Raw genomic sequence first — 15,381 nt, 5'->3', positions numbered from 1 at the left:
TCGCTTGTACTACCAAATTGTTGGGTTTTATTTTGCTTACGGGTTTTTCTGTGTCCTACATTCCACTAAATGGTGTCACGCTAACAGCATAGCATTAACATTCTGTTTCCGCGATTTACTTGTGAGGTATAGTGTGTGAAGACAGACAGACAAGCTGACATTTATACATCTGAACAATTAAGATGCAGGGATGGAAACAAGACTCCTATTGCATAGCAGTTTCACCCATTCCTGGTCTTAATATATGCTTTATTAGGCAACAAGCTCCGATGTGTCTTATTAAACTCATAGTAAAACCAGGAATGGATCAAACTGTAATGCACTGGGGGTCTTATTTCTATCCCTGGGATGTATTTTTTTAACTCTACATAAATGCGAGCTACACTTATGCAAGGTTTTCCGTGGTTTTCAAAACAATACAGAATGTATTCACGGTCAAAACATGTAGTGGTGCAAAAGTAAGAAATTCCAAACCATACAAAAATGATAGCTCACTGACACGCATTACTAAAAAAACATTACTCTTTATTGCATAAATGCTGGCAATTTCTTTTTTATACAGAGTGTAAATTTACAATTTGGTAAGATAAATTTTTATCTACCATATACTCTATTTGAGAATTATATTTTCAGCTCTATTACCTACATATTTAATAAACTGCATGCCAAATATTACATTATATATATATATATATATATATATATATATATATATATATATATATAATGTATTTATATGTATATATTGACTATGTACATATGTTTATACATTAGTTTCTCATTTAACCACCATGCTGCTGAAGTTTTTAGTCAGACTGCTTAGTTTTCTGTTAACCTGTTCCCTCCGACAAAGCCGGGGTGAATACCGATTGGACAAGTTTATACAGTTTTAACAACATTTTCAGCAGTCCTAGTAATTGCTGACATTACAACTCAAAAGCAGCATCGAGACGTCTGCTTTCAGCGGAATTTGTAAGCCCTGCTTAGCCGAGGTCATACTGTACTGTACAGACTGGTATTTTGACACACGAAAACAGTAACTCTGGTGCCTATTGGACATGCCACACACATTATTTAACACTCCATACTTCTCAGCATTACACTTAGGAATTTATAAATCATTGCTATATGATAGGGGTTTAATACAAAGGCAAACTGAGATGCATGTCTTGAGTGGGGAAGCAGTTACATGTGGCATGAGTATTTCTTACTTTTCCTTAAACAAACAAACAAACAAACAAACAAAAGATTTATTACAACACATACTGTACGTCTTTAAAAGTTCCTGTACGTGGTTAAAGTTTCACACACAGATTCTACAAAGTCACTCAAAGTAATGAAAGCTCACAGTTCAGTATTTTACAGTACATTACATGTTATGCAAACCATTGTAATGAAATAAATAACAAATATTCAAATGTCCCTTTTAAATAATTTGACCAACCCCCCTAATTTTTAAATTTTGTTTAAAACCTTAAAATTCAGAAAATAGTGAATTTGCATGGGAATTAAACTGCTTGAATTGCAATTTCCATGATGACCAATAGATGGCATGCTTGCATAACGAGAACTTTTGCAATGTCAGTTGCATTCTATTCAGTAAAATTCATAAATTAAAGGGGTACCTGCCATTGCTTATTTACCTGGTAGTAGAACTATTATTACTATTACAAGGGGGTTTTTAGTGAATATATACAAACTCTTTTGTGAATATAACACATATCTGTCCAGCTTGACGCTTGAGCTACATGGGGATGTGATGCACAGATGCTTGTATCTCACACCAGACATCAAGTCCAGTACTGTAACACACACACAGACTACCAGTCTCATTTCAGCAGGAAGCATTAAGAGCTCGCAGTATTCAGCATCATGCACACACATAACCATCAGATACACTTGATACACATCATACAATATCGGGTATATACAGTATTCCAAAAATTGCATGCATTAAACATAAGCAGTCTGCAGAAAACTAAAGGTGGTTAGAATGTGTACATTAACAAGTAGGTTTCTTACAGGAGTTCAGAAGTACCCTCTGTAACGCTGAAGTTAGACCCCAGAATACATGCGACGCTGCGCAGCCCAGTAAACGCAGCATTGACAGGACCACGCAGTCGTCCAGACAAGGATTGTTTTATCTAGTGATTTTACTCTTACTGGATTCAGTTTCTCTCCAACACCCCCATCTGGTGGCTGTCTAGGGGAGTGCACCTTCTTTGTATTTAAATAGGACTGCTTTACCTTAGTCAAATACTGTACAGTTAACCATTTCACCTCCCTAACCATAAATATATACAGTACGCTAGTATTCCACTACTCTCACATAAAATAAAAAAGGCAGGTTTAGTAGGTACATCTTACGCTAGTTCCTTTACAGTCTGCAACGTTAGGCATCAGTATGACCTTCTTTGTTTTGTGCCTCAAGTCATTTTGAAAAAAAGAGTACTAAAGCTTACTTTTCAGGCTCTTGCTCATCTCCTACTTCAAATTCTGTGCCCACTGAGGTATCCATACTTTACAACCAGCACTTACTGTGCTAGCAGGTAGAAGAATAATTAAATGAGGGCTCAGCTAAAATTCTGTTATGAACGCCGTGCAGTAACAGACTGAATAATCCACTCCCTATAATCTTTCATGCATCTACCAATTAGCAGGTATAGCTGTTTTAATATATCTATTTTTCAATTGAGATACATCATGAACTCCTCTGACCACACCAGGGTTTCAAATAAACAGGCTTTGCAAGATGCAGCTGCAATTCTCTTTCAGTAAAACACCAGTGCAATATTAGTATGCAGTCACTAGGTGGACTGGGTGTACTATGTGAAAGTCCTAATAGAATAAAATAATAATCTGTTTGGATATTATAAAAAGCGAAACGGACTACAAATCTTTTTTTCTTTTTTTTTTTTTTAAATAGCTACTGTTGTACTTGGGTGGAACATGTAACGGGATTGAGTCAAAGCTACACTACTAGATCAAGATGGTTACAGATAGAAGCACTGCAGATCTATATTCAAACCTATAGCTATGGCCAATGGCAAATGAAATGTGCTGAATAATGTTACATTAACATTGAATTACATACCGCTTTGTAGTTTTCCGTATACTTCATGAAAAACTGACACATTTTAAAATGTGACATTTCAAAATCTAACATGAAATACTGTACAACTATTATGGATTCCGGTAGACTTTTGCAATATCATTTTGTAGTTTTTTGATTTACATGATGTTAAATAAAATACCTAAAGTATGTTCATATAGTTTTTTATTATTATTAATATATCTCAATCCTAAAATTCTAGGTGATGCACTTTTGGCCATAGCTGTAGCTCGCTGTTAAACCTGCAGAGTGCTGAGCGTGTTTAAATTGCTTTTGGATTGCAGGGGCTCTTGAAGAGGAAGATGCCAGTTTTTAGATACTGGAGGGGGTGACTGGTTTTAGAAGAACAAAACTCCTGGCAGCAATGTTTACTAAATATAAAACGCATACACTACTTTATGCATAGAACATGGGGAGCAAAGTAACAGTAGTCTGTTCAGCTGAATTAAATGCGTTTCCCCAAACAATGAATTAGCAAGTTCAATTAATGAAGATCTAAATCATTTTGAAACTTCTGCGGAATCTTAATTTGTTGATTAAAACCCTCAAAGACCTGCATTCCACCCAGATGAGGAGAGGCTAATACATGCTACAGTTGATGTCATTAAGCAACTGGCATAAAATGCGTTGTATTTTTTTTTCTGTCCAAGTTACTCAAATATGGCCCGAAGCCTTATCTCGAATTGGAAACTAAAGTTGATCAGAGTGGTAGAAATCCATTTCTCAGACAGAACATTACTCCAGTGTTTCTGAAAGGACCCCACGAGCTAATGTATATGAAACACCAAAGGCCATTACAACTGGCAACAAAGGAAACTTTTCATTTAAATGGCATCATTTACTGTGACTGTTTGGGGTGACAGTTCAGCACTCCTGTACTTATATTGCATTAGGAAGAAAAAAAATACCATGAAAGCATTGAAACAGCCCTTTTAAAAGTCCGTGCCACAAAGATGTAGGTGAATGTCAAGACAAAGCATGCTGCTGGCTTCAGTCTCCTTGTGGAACAGTGTTCACTTTACATTGGTTTTGTTTGTCTTCCAGTAGCAACAATCTGTTAGTGCTCTGGATGAAAGGCTATTCCATGCCTTTTCGCAGCATCTGATTGGCTGCAATGAGCATGACGCTTATAATGAAGGCCATTGCAAATGCACAGATGAGGCTCTTCCGGACACACGTCTGGCGGTTCTTCTTTTGGGAATGCACTGAAAAAAAAACAAAAATACACAGATAATTCAAATAGAAACTCCGACACATTGTACACGATTTTTAGACCCCAATACCAAACATACATACTGTTACTGATTTATAAATGGAAAAACTCAACATCCAAATCAATGAATTCAGGGGATTAAAAGTAAGCAAATTTGCAAAAACTACACTGTAGCAAACAGAGATCACTAAATCTCTGCTCGCATACAAATGTATATATTTAATTTCATGATGAATTTTGCTTTACGTGTCTATTGCTATTATCTGTTGTTGTTTATGGGGAAGCATATTAGCGTAGCGCTGTTTGACTCCTCAGTCTTGATGAGTTTTCAGAAGCAGTTGTTCCTGGAGTAGTTTTCAACCCCTTCTATTCCTTGAGTAAAAGCTTTGGTTCATTGAACAGGGGTTTCACTTATGTACACAACGCAGTCCAGATGTTCCCAGGAAAACCTTTTAGCAGCCCAGCAGACAGACAGTCAGTCTAAACACAAGGAACCTGTTTCACTATTTCAAGGTTATTCCAACAGGAAAGTCGATGTTAAAACAGCGACTTATAACAGAAGGTAGTAATAGAGTTCTGGGAATGCCAAACATCAGACAATGACCAGGATAACATTTTCATCAAGTTGACGCTGTCCTTATTGGCATATCTGGTCGACTCAAAAGTAATCAGTAGCCCTATAAGCTTAAGATCTTGTATATGGCAGGTGTCAGATTTTTCTTATTTTTCATGGTCTCCGGTTAGCATAAGCCTCAGGCATTTTGACGACTAAACAAATAGCCTTGTGAACAGAAATTCAAAAGCAGTCCACAGCCAATGCAGCCCACAAAAATATATAAAAAATATGTTAAACAAAACTACGCTTGTGTCTTTGTATTGTGTGTATTCACATTTAAATAATACAAATATATATTTTTTTGAAAGAAAAAAAGCTCTTATTTCAGTGGTGTGAAGAACAGTAAAACAGTATCCAGCACCTGGCAAAGCTGTGCATTTCAAATATAAAAATAATTATGTTGGACTACACTTGTTTTTGATTTGTGGCTGGGGACCGGGAAGACTGACAGAGCTATGATTGCATTACAAAAGAAAGCCAGTATTGGCTGCTGTGTGTGTGTGTGTGTGTTTTAAACAGTTTTCTGGCTGGAAAATGTAGTTCAAACCAAAATAGAAAGCAAGTTATTGGAATACTGTGCAGAGAACTGTGAAGTTACAAACTAGTTTGATTCCACAATATTGTTTTTCATCTTGCTGGGCCCGTGGCATAGTATATAATTCAGTAATGCTACGCTGCCCCCAGCATGCAACAGTGAATTTGCCGCCAGCTTATAAAAAGAGGAGAGTTCAAGATGACTCTTTAAAAAAAAAAAAAAAAAATGTAATGTTGTGACAATCCCAGGAGACGTAAAGGTCCTGGGAAAACTGCTTTGAACGGCTCTGGTAATTACATACTGGGTTGAGATCTCTGATACTGGAGCCCTTGCCACAGCAATGCCCTGCACTGGTTGAAGGCTGCTCACAGCTTGCTGTGTGTAGGTTTTTCAGCTAGTCATGACATTTCTGATATTCGTTCGAGCCACATACTAAATGACTCCAGTTGTCTTCTGCTAGCTGGGTTCACACCAACGCCACTTGTTGTTTGCAGAGGCGACCATTTGCTTGGACAGCCAACAATTAGTTGATAAGTCAGAAAAATAAAATACTCTAGGCGCAGTAAAATAATATAGGTGCTGTAAACTTTCCTTCCATGGGTGTATACTAGTAACATGAAATTTAAACATTTGGCCAATGAAGAAGGCACTGTGATATTTAAAAAAAAAAAAAAAAAAAAAAAGTCAGAATTAGAAGTAAATGTACTTTAAATACATTTAGACTATCAGTTCCTGCCTGATATTTAAGGTCATTATTTTGTCACTCTTACTGCTGCATTATACCCACGACGTTACAGATAGAAAGCACTTTTACACAACCGAGCAAGGACCGGTTTATCCTGGAGTAGCTTAACATCTTAACTGCAATTTCTTTTTACATTTGTTTTTCTCAATGATCACATTTACAGTAAAATCGAAATGTCCTTCTGTGCTTGGTTTTTGTCACCTTGGAACACAAGCGGGTGGTGCAGGCCTTGTTCTATTTCAGGAAAGTCACAACGGGGCATCAAAGACCAAAATCCTGCTAGGTTCTGCACTAGTCCAAGGTCCAGGGATTTAACCACTGAGCAATGTCTGCCCTTTACTGGCTAGTCTGTGCATTGCTGATACAGTTCTATCCTAAATGGATGCCACAACCTTGTAATTGAGGTGGAGCATCAGTGTCAGGCTGCGTGATGGATCCCTCACATGCGAAATGCCATCCTGTCACTCAGTTGATCCCAGACACTGAGATGACATATAATATCCACGGGTTGCTATGGAGACAGGTGTGCTACATTTTAAGACAGACCTTTTTTATGCACTGTTCCAGAGATAAAGTTCAAGGCTTTGATATCCCGTTGAGTTGAATGTTATCTCTGAAGATTCAATTGCAGCATTCTTCCAGGTCCACAGAGAGCAGTACATTTAACATCTATTTGCAGAGCGAGACCAGTGGAATACAAAATGAGCGACGCAGGAGTCTAACTTCATGGTCTATTAAAACTGAAAATGTTATTAAGGAAATAAAATATTATTTAAAAAAAAAACGAACTTGCCAACTGACAGCTTCTAAGAAATGTTATAAATTATTCTTAAAAAAAAAAAAAAAAAAAATCTGATAAAACATCTTAACAGTCAAAGCCAAAGACAATTGAAACCCATGAGAGACAAGCATTACAGATTGCCACAGGCCTGAGTCAGAAAGTGTTGGAATACATTCTCCTGTCTTGAGGCAATAGAGCATGTATCAAGCAGCTTCTCATTTAAAAGTTCAAGTGGTGCATTAGCTTGCAATTTCAGTCAGCTGCCAAAATTCTCTTTACATATTGGCAAGTCAGCTTGATCTGCCATATATATATATTATATATATATATATATATATATATATATATATATATATATATATATATATATAAACCGATCATCAGAAACCAAGATTATTATTGAGGATTGATATCTTTTAATAAGATTATTATTGAGGATTAATATCTTGAATAAAGATATCTTCATATCTTTATTCACCTGCGGGCCAACAGTTACTGAAGTTAATGAGAATCTTTGCTGCTTAGGGTTCATTGAAGTCTCAGATATTAGTTACACATTTCAGGATTCATCAAAGAATTTGTTGTGCTGCACTGATGCACTTCTGAAGTTTAGACGAGAGTACAGCAATACCGCCCTGTGGCTGAATGCATTGCAGACGAGGGGATTCCCTCATGTTACTTAAATGATCCAATGTTTCGACAAATCAGTGTACTTCTAATAAATAACTTTATTAAAAATGACTTTGTTTCAGACAGTTAGACAGCACCAAATTGTAAATGTACTAGTATTTTGTATTCTGTCTTTGGTCGCGACTACTGACTTTCGTATTACAGTACAAGTATAGCAGTATTATCTTAGACGTACCTCTTTTGGGTTATCCCTTTCACAGTTCTTTCACTTTTCAGACGGCTGATTGTATGTTGTATCTTACCTCCTTCAAACTCTGTTTGGCAGTTGCCGGAGTTCTCGTTTAGGCTTTCCTCCTCGTTAATGATGATGTTTTCTATGTCCTTCATCGTGAGGTGGTCCCGGAAGGCATGGAACAGGATGTGCTTCAGTTCTTCCAGCGTTATTCGCTGCATGTCAAACTGGGGAGAGATTGGCAGAAGATTAGTCTACCTAAAGTATCTCTTCCATAGTTGTGACGATGAAAAATACCCCACACAAAATGACTGGGGTGCCATTCATATATGGCTATGGTTTTAAAGTCCTCCTTATTGTTCACTTCTCTAATTCAAAGCGGGGCCCATTTAGATAAAGTTTCAGAACCACTGAAGTGACTTGGGTTTACCAACCCCCAATTTGTTATCTGCTTTCCTACGCATGCTCACTTTACCCTCAGCCTCCACCCCACCTTCCATCCCCAGCAACTGTTTGTGGATGGCCCAAGCTTTCATTAAACTGCTGAAAGCGTTTACATGTAACAGATTCCAGCTTCTTTCAGCTGTCTCAGATCTGCCATAATTCTGGTTCCTAATTTGCATCTATTAAAATAAATGTACTATTGTCTTGCTTTCTATTTATTTATGGGTGTGGAATGAGCAGGTAGCAGGGATCATGCCACAGTCAATAAACTCTAGCTTAAGGAGCAGCTCTGATCATTTTTAAGAGAATACGATTTACTAAGCATTTACTCCAGTGCAAAGCAAAACAAAAATTATCATAGGAACAATAATATGTTTATGTTACAAAGCTTGAATTCAAGTGTTACTGCATGGATGTTTCCATAATTACATGTTCAATATGTATTAGTACTAAACTATTAATAGTAAAACAAAAATCCATTCTAATCTTAATCTGTTTCATATTAACAGAATGTCAAAGCAATTTGCCGGATTTTTAAAAACGCTGTGCATGAAATGTCCTCGGCTAGGTCAACAATCAATTTCTAATTCCAATTAAAATTCAATGCCGTCTTATTGCCATCATTGTACATTGTGTCCCTACTCCATCACCCAGGCTAATAACATCCTTGACATTAATTGTTATACATATTGTTATTCCAAAACCAGTGCATTCAAGACGTCATCAGTTTACAGTATATCTCTGCATTTTCTCAAATGTTCGTATGCTTTCACTGCATTTTTTTTTTCAAATTAACATGTTCCAGTTTTGCTCATTGTAAGTACTCTGTGCCAAATTGACTTCTATTCAGCCTATTGTTTTCTTGGTTCTGTGCTACGCTTTCTTCCAAAGTGCTGAATGATTAATCTTCCCACACAATAATTTTTCTGTCAAAGAAAAAAAAAATTCAGAATAAATTATCTGACTTTAGACTGTGTGCGCAATCTTTTTTTTTTATTATTGTTAAAAAAAAAAAAAGAAACAAAGTGAATTATTCTTTTCATTCAGAATTCGAGGAGGACTGTCAAGCAAAACACCAGGAGGGCCGGTAATAACGTTAAAGCCTCCTTACAGCTAAACTCTGCTGTTATAAAAATGCTAAATTTGCTATCGTCAATTGAAGCTACGAATCTTGTAGTGGATTCCTCTGAAACAGATGATTTTAGTTATATATTGAATACAGACATCTCTCTTGGCTTGAAATGCTTTTAGAAACCTCATGCCTTGATCTTCAAGCACTAAAACATCAGTGCAACAACGGGGTGCTTGAATAACCTTTGCCCGAACTTGATTAAATCGACCCCTTAGATTCATATACAGTACACTCCGTTTATAAGAATTACTGATAAAAGAAATCAACCGCATATAGTGATCAAAACCACTGGGACCAAATCATTCCTATCCTAACCATGCTAAAATAATCAAGCTTGTAAAAATCAAGCAATCCGCTTATAAGAATAATTTCAGGGCAAACTGACTGCATGTAATACGATACTGTATCAAGTGCAATGACGTGTACAGCCAATAAAGCTGTTTTTGAATTTGATCACATCTCGCGTGATTAGGCACGTACGCAGCATGTATACAGTACACAATCCCTGGTCCGCAGCGACTCCCAGTAGAAAAAAAAAGCAAGTCGTGCAGTTTACATGTGAGTCGACATGGCAGGAAAAAGAAAGTCTTTCTGCCTTTCTGGGACGGATGTGAGTCTTATAAACGGAGTGCACTGTATAACTTACATTACAATGTAGACAATTGGGGTTGGGGTCAGTTCATTTTTCCTATTTGGAATTGATTTTAAAAAGGATTGGAATTGAAAAACAGGAATTGACCCCCACCCTGTAGACAACATCATAATCTCACATTGTTTTACACAAGTGACTGTCTATTCTAATTAGAACAGCAGAAATCTCAATATGTGTGTACACTAATGATTTTAGAGATTTCTAAATGACTAATCATCAGTCTTAACAAAATATATTAAAAAAGATATGAATAAGACAAAGTCCCAAAGAACAATTTTCTAAATAAAAACTTTCTTTTTAAAAGTACACTCCCGCGAAGCTCTGGCCAAGGAGTTATTGCAGCTCTCTTTCATGGCAGTACAATAAAATCACAAAGTGCTCATACTGCTTGTCATCTCCCTCAGAGATTAATACCTTGTGCTGCTGGATCTCGCCTTCTGGAATGTATATTTCTATGCACATAAAAATGTTACTGAAAATCACAATAAGACTATCATATAAAAGCTGTACTTAAGTCCCCTTTACAGGAATAACGATTTAAATCCCCAATGTGCTGGAGAATTTAAACAATACACTTGCCAATTTTACATACACCAGCATACATCATGCATTGATTATATTATCTAGGAACCAATTATTTTCTATTGTATCAAGTCTAAAGCCTGCCATGCCCTGTTCTATTACAGTATGCAATACAGTACAACAGGAAGTGGTACAAGTAAAACTGTTGTTAATCAAAGACATGCATGAAAACATAAGTAGGGTGTAATTGAGAATCCATATTCAGATTAAGGTGCTGATACTGTACTGTAACATTTAGACTATACAGCTCAGCACCACTTCTACACTACCCTGAATCCATTGTATACAATACAGAATTTATGACTGGAGTATTCTGCATGGCCTTGTATCAAACACAGAATTTGTTCTAAATGTGTAAGTATTACAGTTAAACAATTACAGTGTGTGTGATGTAAGAATACCATCCGAATTTCAACTTTAGCTATGAATCAGATTTCAACTGTCTTACTATTAACCTCCCAATGAAGAGCTATTCTTATTTTTAAAGCTATTGCAGACATATGATGAGGACGTTATTCCATAAAACAATATCACAACGTGCACTGCAAAACATACTTCCACATTTAATTAATTAATGAATATACAGGAATCACTTACAGTCTAAATCAGCCAGTGTTAGCTATTGTTGATAATAATAAAAAAGCCTGTATAAGTAGAAGCTAGATGTCATTAGTATGTTTTGAATAATTTATAGAACGTATGGAAATCAGCCAGTTGCGTTTTCATTTTAAATTCAAATCCACTCTTCTCTATGCCCATTACTTCAAAACTCTGAATCACAAAGTCTCAACATTAACACCACAGAAGACGTGTCCAAGCCTTGAGCACAATCAAGGTCTGGGGTCTCTGTGATCACTCAAGGAACATGTTTAACACGTTGGCCTCCAAACAGAAACTAGGCCACTCTGTTGGGAATTCTTTGGTCTGAGTACGCCTGGTGAAGACAGTCTATTTAACCTGCCACCGCACCGCGGGTTACAGATGCAGCAGGTATGAGGACCCCTTAATGCTGCATTTAGGTGGCGTCACTTGGTACCCTAATAGCTGCTGCAAGTGGAGTGAATCTGTAGTGTGGTGGCAAGATAAACAGGCTTTACCCAAAATAAAGTCCGGAAAATCTACAGAAGACTGATAAGGGACTTGCAAGGAAGAGATAAATGTTTTCTTCCAACTTCCTTACAGAAGACAGCAGTCATCACCGATGAGCTGGGAAATGACATTCCTAAAGCTAGCTGGTACAAATGCACAGGGGTACGCACATCTGCTAAGCAAATTGACTTTTATTTGCTTTGGAATTAGCAATTATACTGTATATGGCAGCCTTTTGTTCACACGGAGATCACATAGAGACCCCATTGTATATCCCAATGTCCTTCAGGCAACCTGCATGAAAATGCCTTGGAGCTCAATTGAGAGCTGTCAGTCGGTTCGCCTTTAAATAAAAAAAAGAACAAGTAGGCTTCATTTACATCACCTAGGGCAGCGACGGCGAACCTATGGCACGCGTGCCCAGAGTGGCACGCAGAGTCGTATTTGTTGGCACGGCGAGTGAGCAGTTATCTGCTTTTTTTTTTTTTTTTTTTTTTTTGCGCACGCCCTCTGAGTGACACTTTGGAAAGCCAGTCAGTTTGATTTGCAAGTACGGCCCCGCCCCCAGTAATTAAGCAGCGCTAACTGTAGCCGTTATTATCTACACGTTCATGGTTGGCTGTTTATGCTGCTGAGCTGCTTTATTCAAGTACCCTGGGAACTGAAAGCTGATCAAAAACAGTAAGTCTGTACCATGGAGGATCAAATGTAATTGTGGTCAGCTATGGATGTGTCAGCGGGACACGCGGGGAGGAAGGGATCGTTAGTCTGATGCTCGTAGCATTTTACTGACCGTCATCTGCTGTACTAAATGGAGAAATGGCCACAATCTTTCATACTTTACACTCGGGGTCGGGGGTCTGCGAGCCTAAAATAGGTTGAAATTACATAACCAAGCACTTTAGGCTTACGTCTTTTTTAAAAAGATGTACAGCTTTTCGCACACGTGTTAATGTGCAGTGCAAGGTCTTTTGCAGGTGTCACTGGCGGCAACACGTGCATTGAACTTTAAAGCAAATGTCCCACGCTGTTTTGATTGTCAAACCTTTCCCTTGTCATAAATACCGAAAATATATTTCACTGTCACATACTCGTATCTCAAATTATGTAATCTTTGTTTGATGCACTGTTTTTTTTTGTTTGTTTTTTTAAATACTATTTTAATCTTAATTACGGGTCATACTGTGGTATGTTACCCCTCTTCATACAGTGGGGAAAAGCAGGTTGTAAATTCTCAAAAAACAATCGTCTCAAAATAAATTATGCCTCTGATATGTAGAGTACATTTGTGGATACTCCTTTTTTTTCAAGGTAGTTTGACACCACAGAAATCTTTTTCTAATAAGTATGTTATCTGCTACTTGCCTTTTAAATAGTTATTTTACAAAATGTAAAATCAGTAGATATGTTTTATGTAAGTAAATATACAGTTGGAAAAAAATGACGGTACAGCGGTAATGGCTGCCACTGTGTGCAACTGCAAACAAAAAAACAATACAATTTTGGCCAGGGTTACTGGTGCAGCGCGCCAATTGAGCAAACGTCTTATATTTATTGTATGATGCACTGTGATTGTTGCTTTTACTGATGTTTAGCATTATAATTCTAAACTTAATGCGTCATGAAATGTGATTTATGTATTTTACTGTAGTTTAGCAATATAATATTCAAATTATGTATTTATTGTATGATGCACTGTTATTCTTTTACATGCTGTGAAGTGCTTTGAGATGATGTTCCACTATGAAAGGCGCTATATAAAATTAAGATTGATTGATCTTACTTGAATAAGGATTGTCCAAAATATATAGAGGGGCATATGCAAAGGTTGATGGGTCCCTGTGAGGTGCACTATCACTATTGCTTTTTATGTCTGTAAATTTACAAAAAAAAAAAAAGAATGTGCAGTGTACTTAGGGACAGGGAATGGGGAATGTAAGGGAATTGCTTAGGACAGATTGCGAGTTCTCAGGGACAAGCGGAAATAATGGGAGGCGAGGGGAGACCAGCATTAAGTGCCCAGTGAAGTATAAAGGGGAACAGGAGTGGGATGGGGTTGAAGAGAGAGAGAGTGTATGTTTGGTCTGGCAGTTATGATGGGGATGGGGATATGGATGGGATGGGGGAGGGGATGTGGTGGGCAATATTAACTGTGGCCATTTTTTGTTAGGTATGGCACCCAGCAAATATCTGCAATAGTGGGATAGCTGTTCATGCTGAAAGCTTCTGTTGTATAGAGACCTCTTCTGGGGAGTTAGTAAGACAACCTGTTTCAGTGTGCTTCTGTGAACCACGGGTTGAAAAAATGTCAGCGGATATTCAGCAGCAGAAGTCCCATTAGTCATAGGAATGTAAATATTGTTCTCCCACACCTGCTGTCCAGACAACAGAGGGGGAGGGGGGTTCAGGGTTTGGGGAGGTTGCGAGGGGATGAGGGCTGATGGAAGGGTTCTGTCCTAGTTCATGTAATGTTCTTAATTATTTTGTATTGTGGATTGCTGTTTTTTTGGTATGTTTGCCTAATAAAAACTTAATTACAAAAAAAGGAAAGTAAATATTATTTTAAAAAGTTACAGTTTAGCCGCCGGATAACCTTTTACACCCCTAATTAATCATTGGCACCCTTGGCACTTAGTGATGTATATTTTTTTTAAAAAATCCAACTTTGGGCACTCCAGCTAAAAAAGGTTCACCATCCCTGACCTAGGGGGAGCACCTGATAATGGAATAACATTTCTTTATCACAGTAAAGGTGACCTTGGAGTGCAGATTTGAACAAGCTGTGTTGACAGCCCTTAAATTCACTGGGGTTACAGGCTTACTGTCCTGGATGATGTTTCTTTGAAATCTAAAGGTTTTCAGAAGAGAATCTGCAAGCAGGTGTACCATAGTGTGCGACTCAAACATGTATTCATTTACACAGCTAAAGCTGGCTTTTTTAATTCAGCCGTAACCGTTGCAACATTTAAAGACATTGAAAAAGACTTTGAGTCTAAACGTTTGTCATTTAACTTATTCCGTTTCTTTGGTATGTCTATTTAATGCACAAGAACACCCATCACGTTTATTTTCTAACTTCGTTTATATGTTAAGGTTTTAATGCCCATGTACATACTCATCTGTACCATTCTCTCTGTAATTGACCCTGTCCAGCATAGAGAGTGCTGACATCCTCACTAATGGAGGAGTGGGGCTGTACAGTTATACAAACTTAGAAGGAGTACAACATTCAATTACACAATGATTAGGAGAGCAGTGAAACAGTGCCTTCAAAGGAAGGGCACCAAAATCAAGCCTACCTTTAGTGACTTATTAGTCATTGATAAAAGTTTGTATTTTTTCCATCACTATTAATAAATACATGATTACAGATGATCATGAGCTTACAGCTATAGTAACCGATGGATACAGTTTGGAAGACATATAGAGAAAGTTCCTGCAAAGTCAAACAGAAAGTTTATGTTTTGCTACTCAATGACCATTGCAAATATGTTTTAGTAAGGGTTTTACCAATAACTTCACTGTACAAGAAATACATTCAAACGTTAAAGTTCTGTAATATTATTCATCACTTTAGTAACTATGTTCTCATATTAAAATTCATATTAACTTTAGCTA

At 37.3% G+C, this 15,381-nt stretch overlaps 1 protein-coding gene across 2 annotated transcripts in view; it reads right to left on the bottom strand.

The window, feature by feature from the left end:
* Positions 1-10: 10 nt before the first annotated feature.
* The window catches only part of LOC117430435 (calcium-binding protein 8), a 44,467-nt gene continuing 29,096 nt past the window's right edge, over positions 11-15,381 (bottom strand). For both annotated transcript variants that reach the window (XM_034050453.3, XM_034050452.3), the window contains exons 5-6: positions 7,935-8,091; positions 11-4,317 (exon numbers count right to left, since the gene is read on the bottom strand). In XM_034050453.3, the coding sequence (XP_033906344.1) occupies positions 4,190-4,317; positions 7,935-8,091 (285 nt within the window). In that variant the 3' untranslated portion in view covers positions 11-4,189. The remainder of the gene's footprint in view (positions 4,318-7,934; positions 8,092-15,381) is intronic.

Source organism: Acipenser ruthenus, chromosome 26 (genome assembly GCF_902713425.1).
Source record: "Acipenser ruthenus chromosome 26, fAciRut3.2 maternal haplotype, whole genome shotgun sequence".
Classification (NCBI taxonomy): domain Eukaryota; kingdom Metazoa; phylum Chordata; class Actinopteri; order Acipenseriformes; family Acipenseridae; genus Acipenser; species Acipenser ruthenus.
Note: the sequence above shows the minus strand (reverse complement) of the source record. Positions and strands in the feature narration are given on the sequence as shown.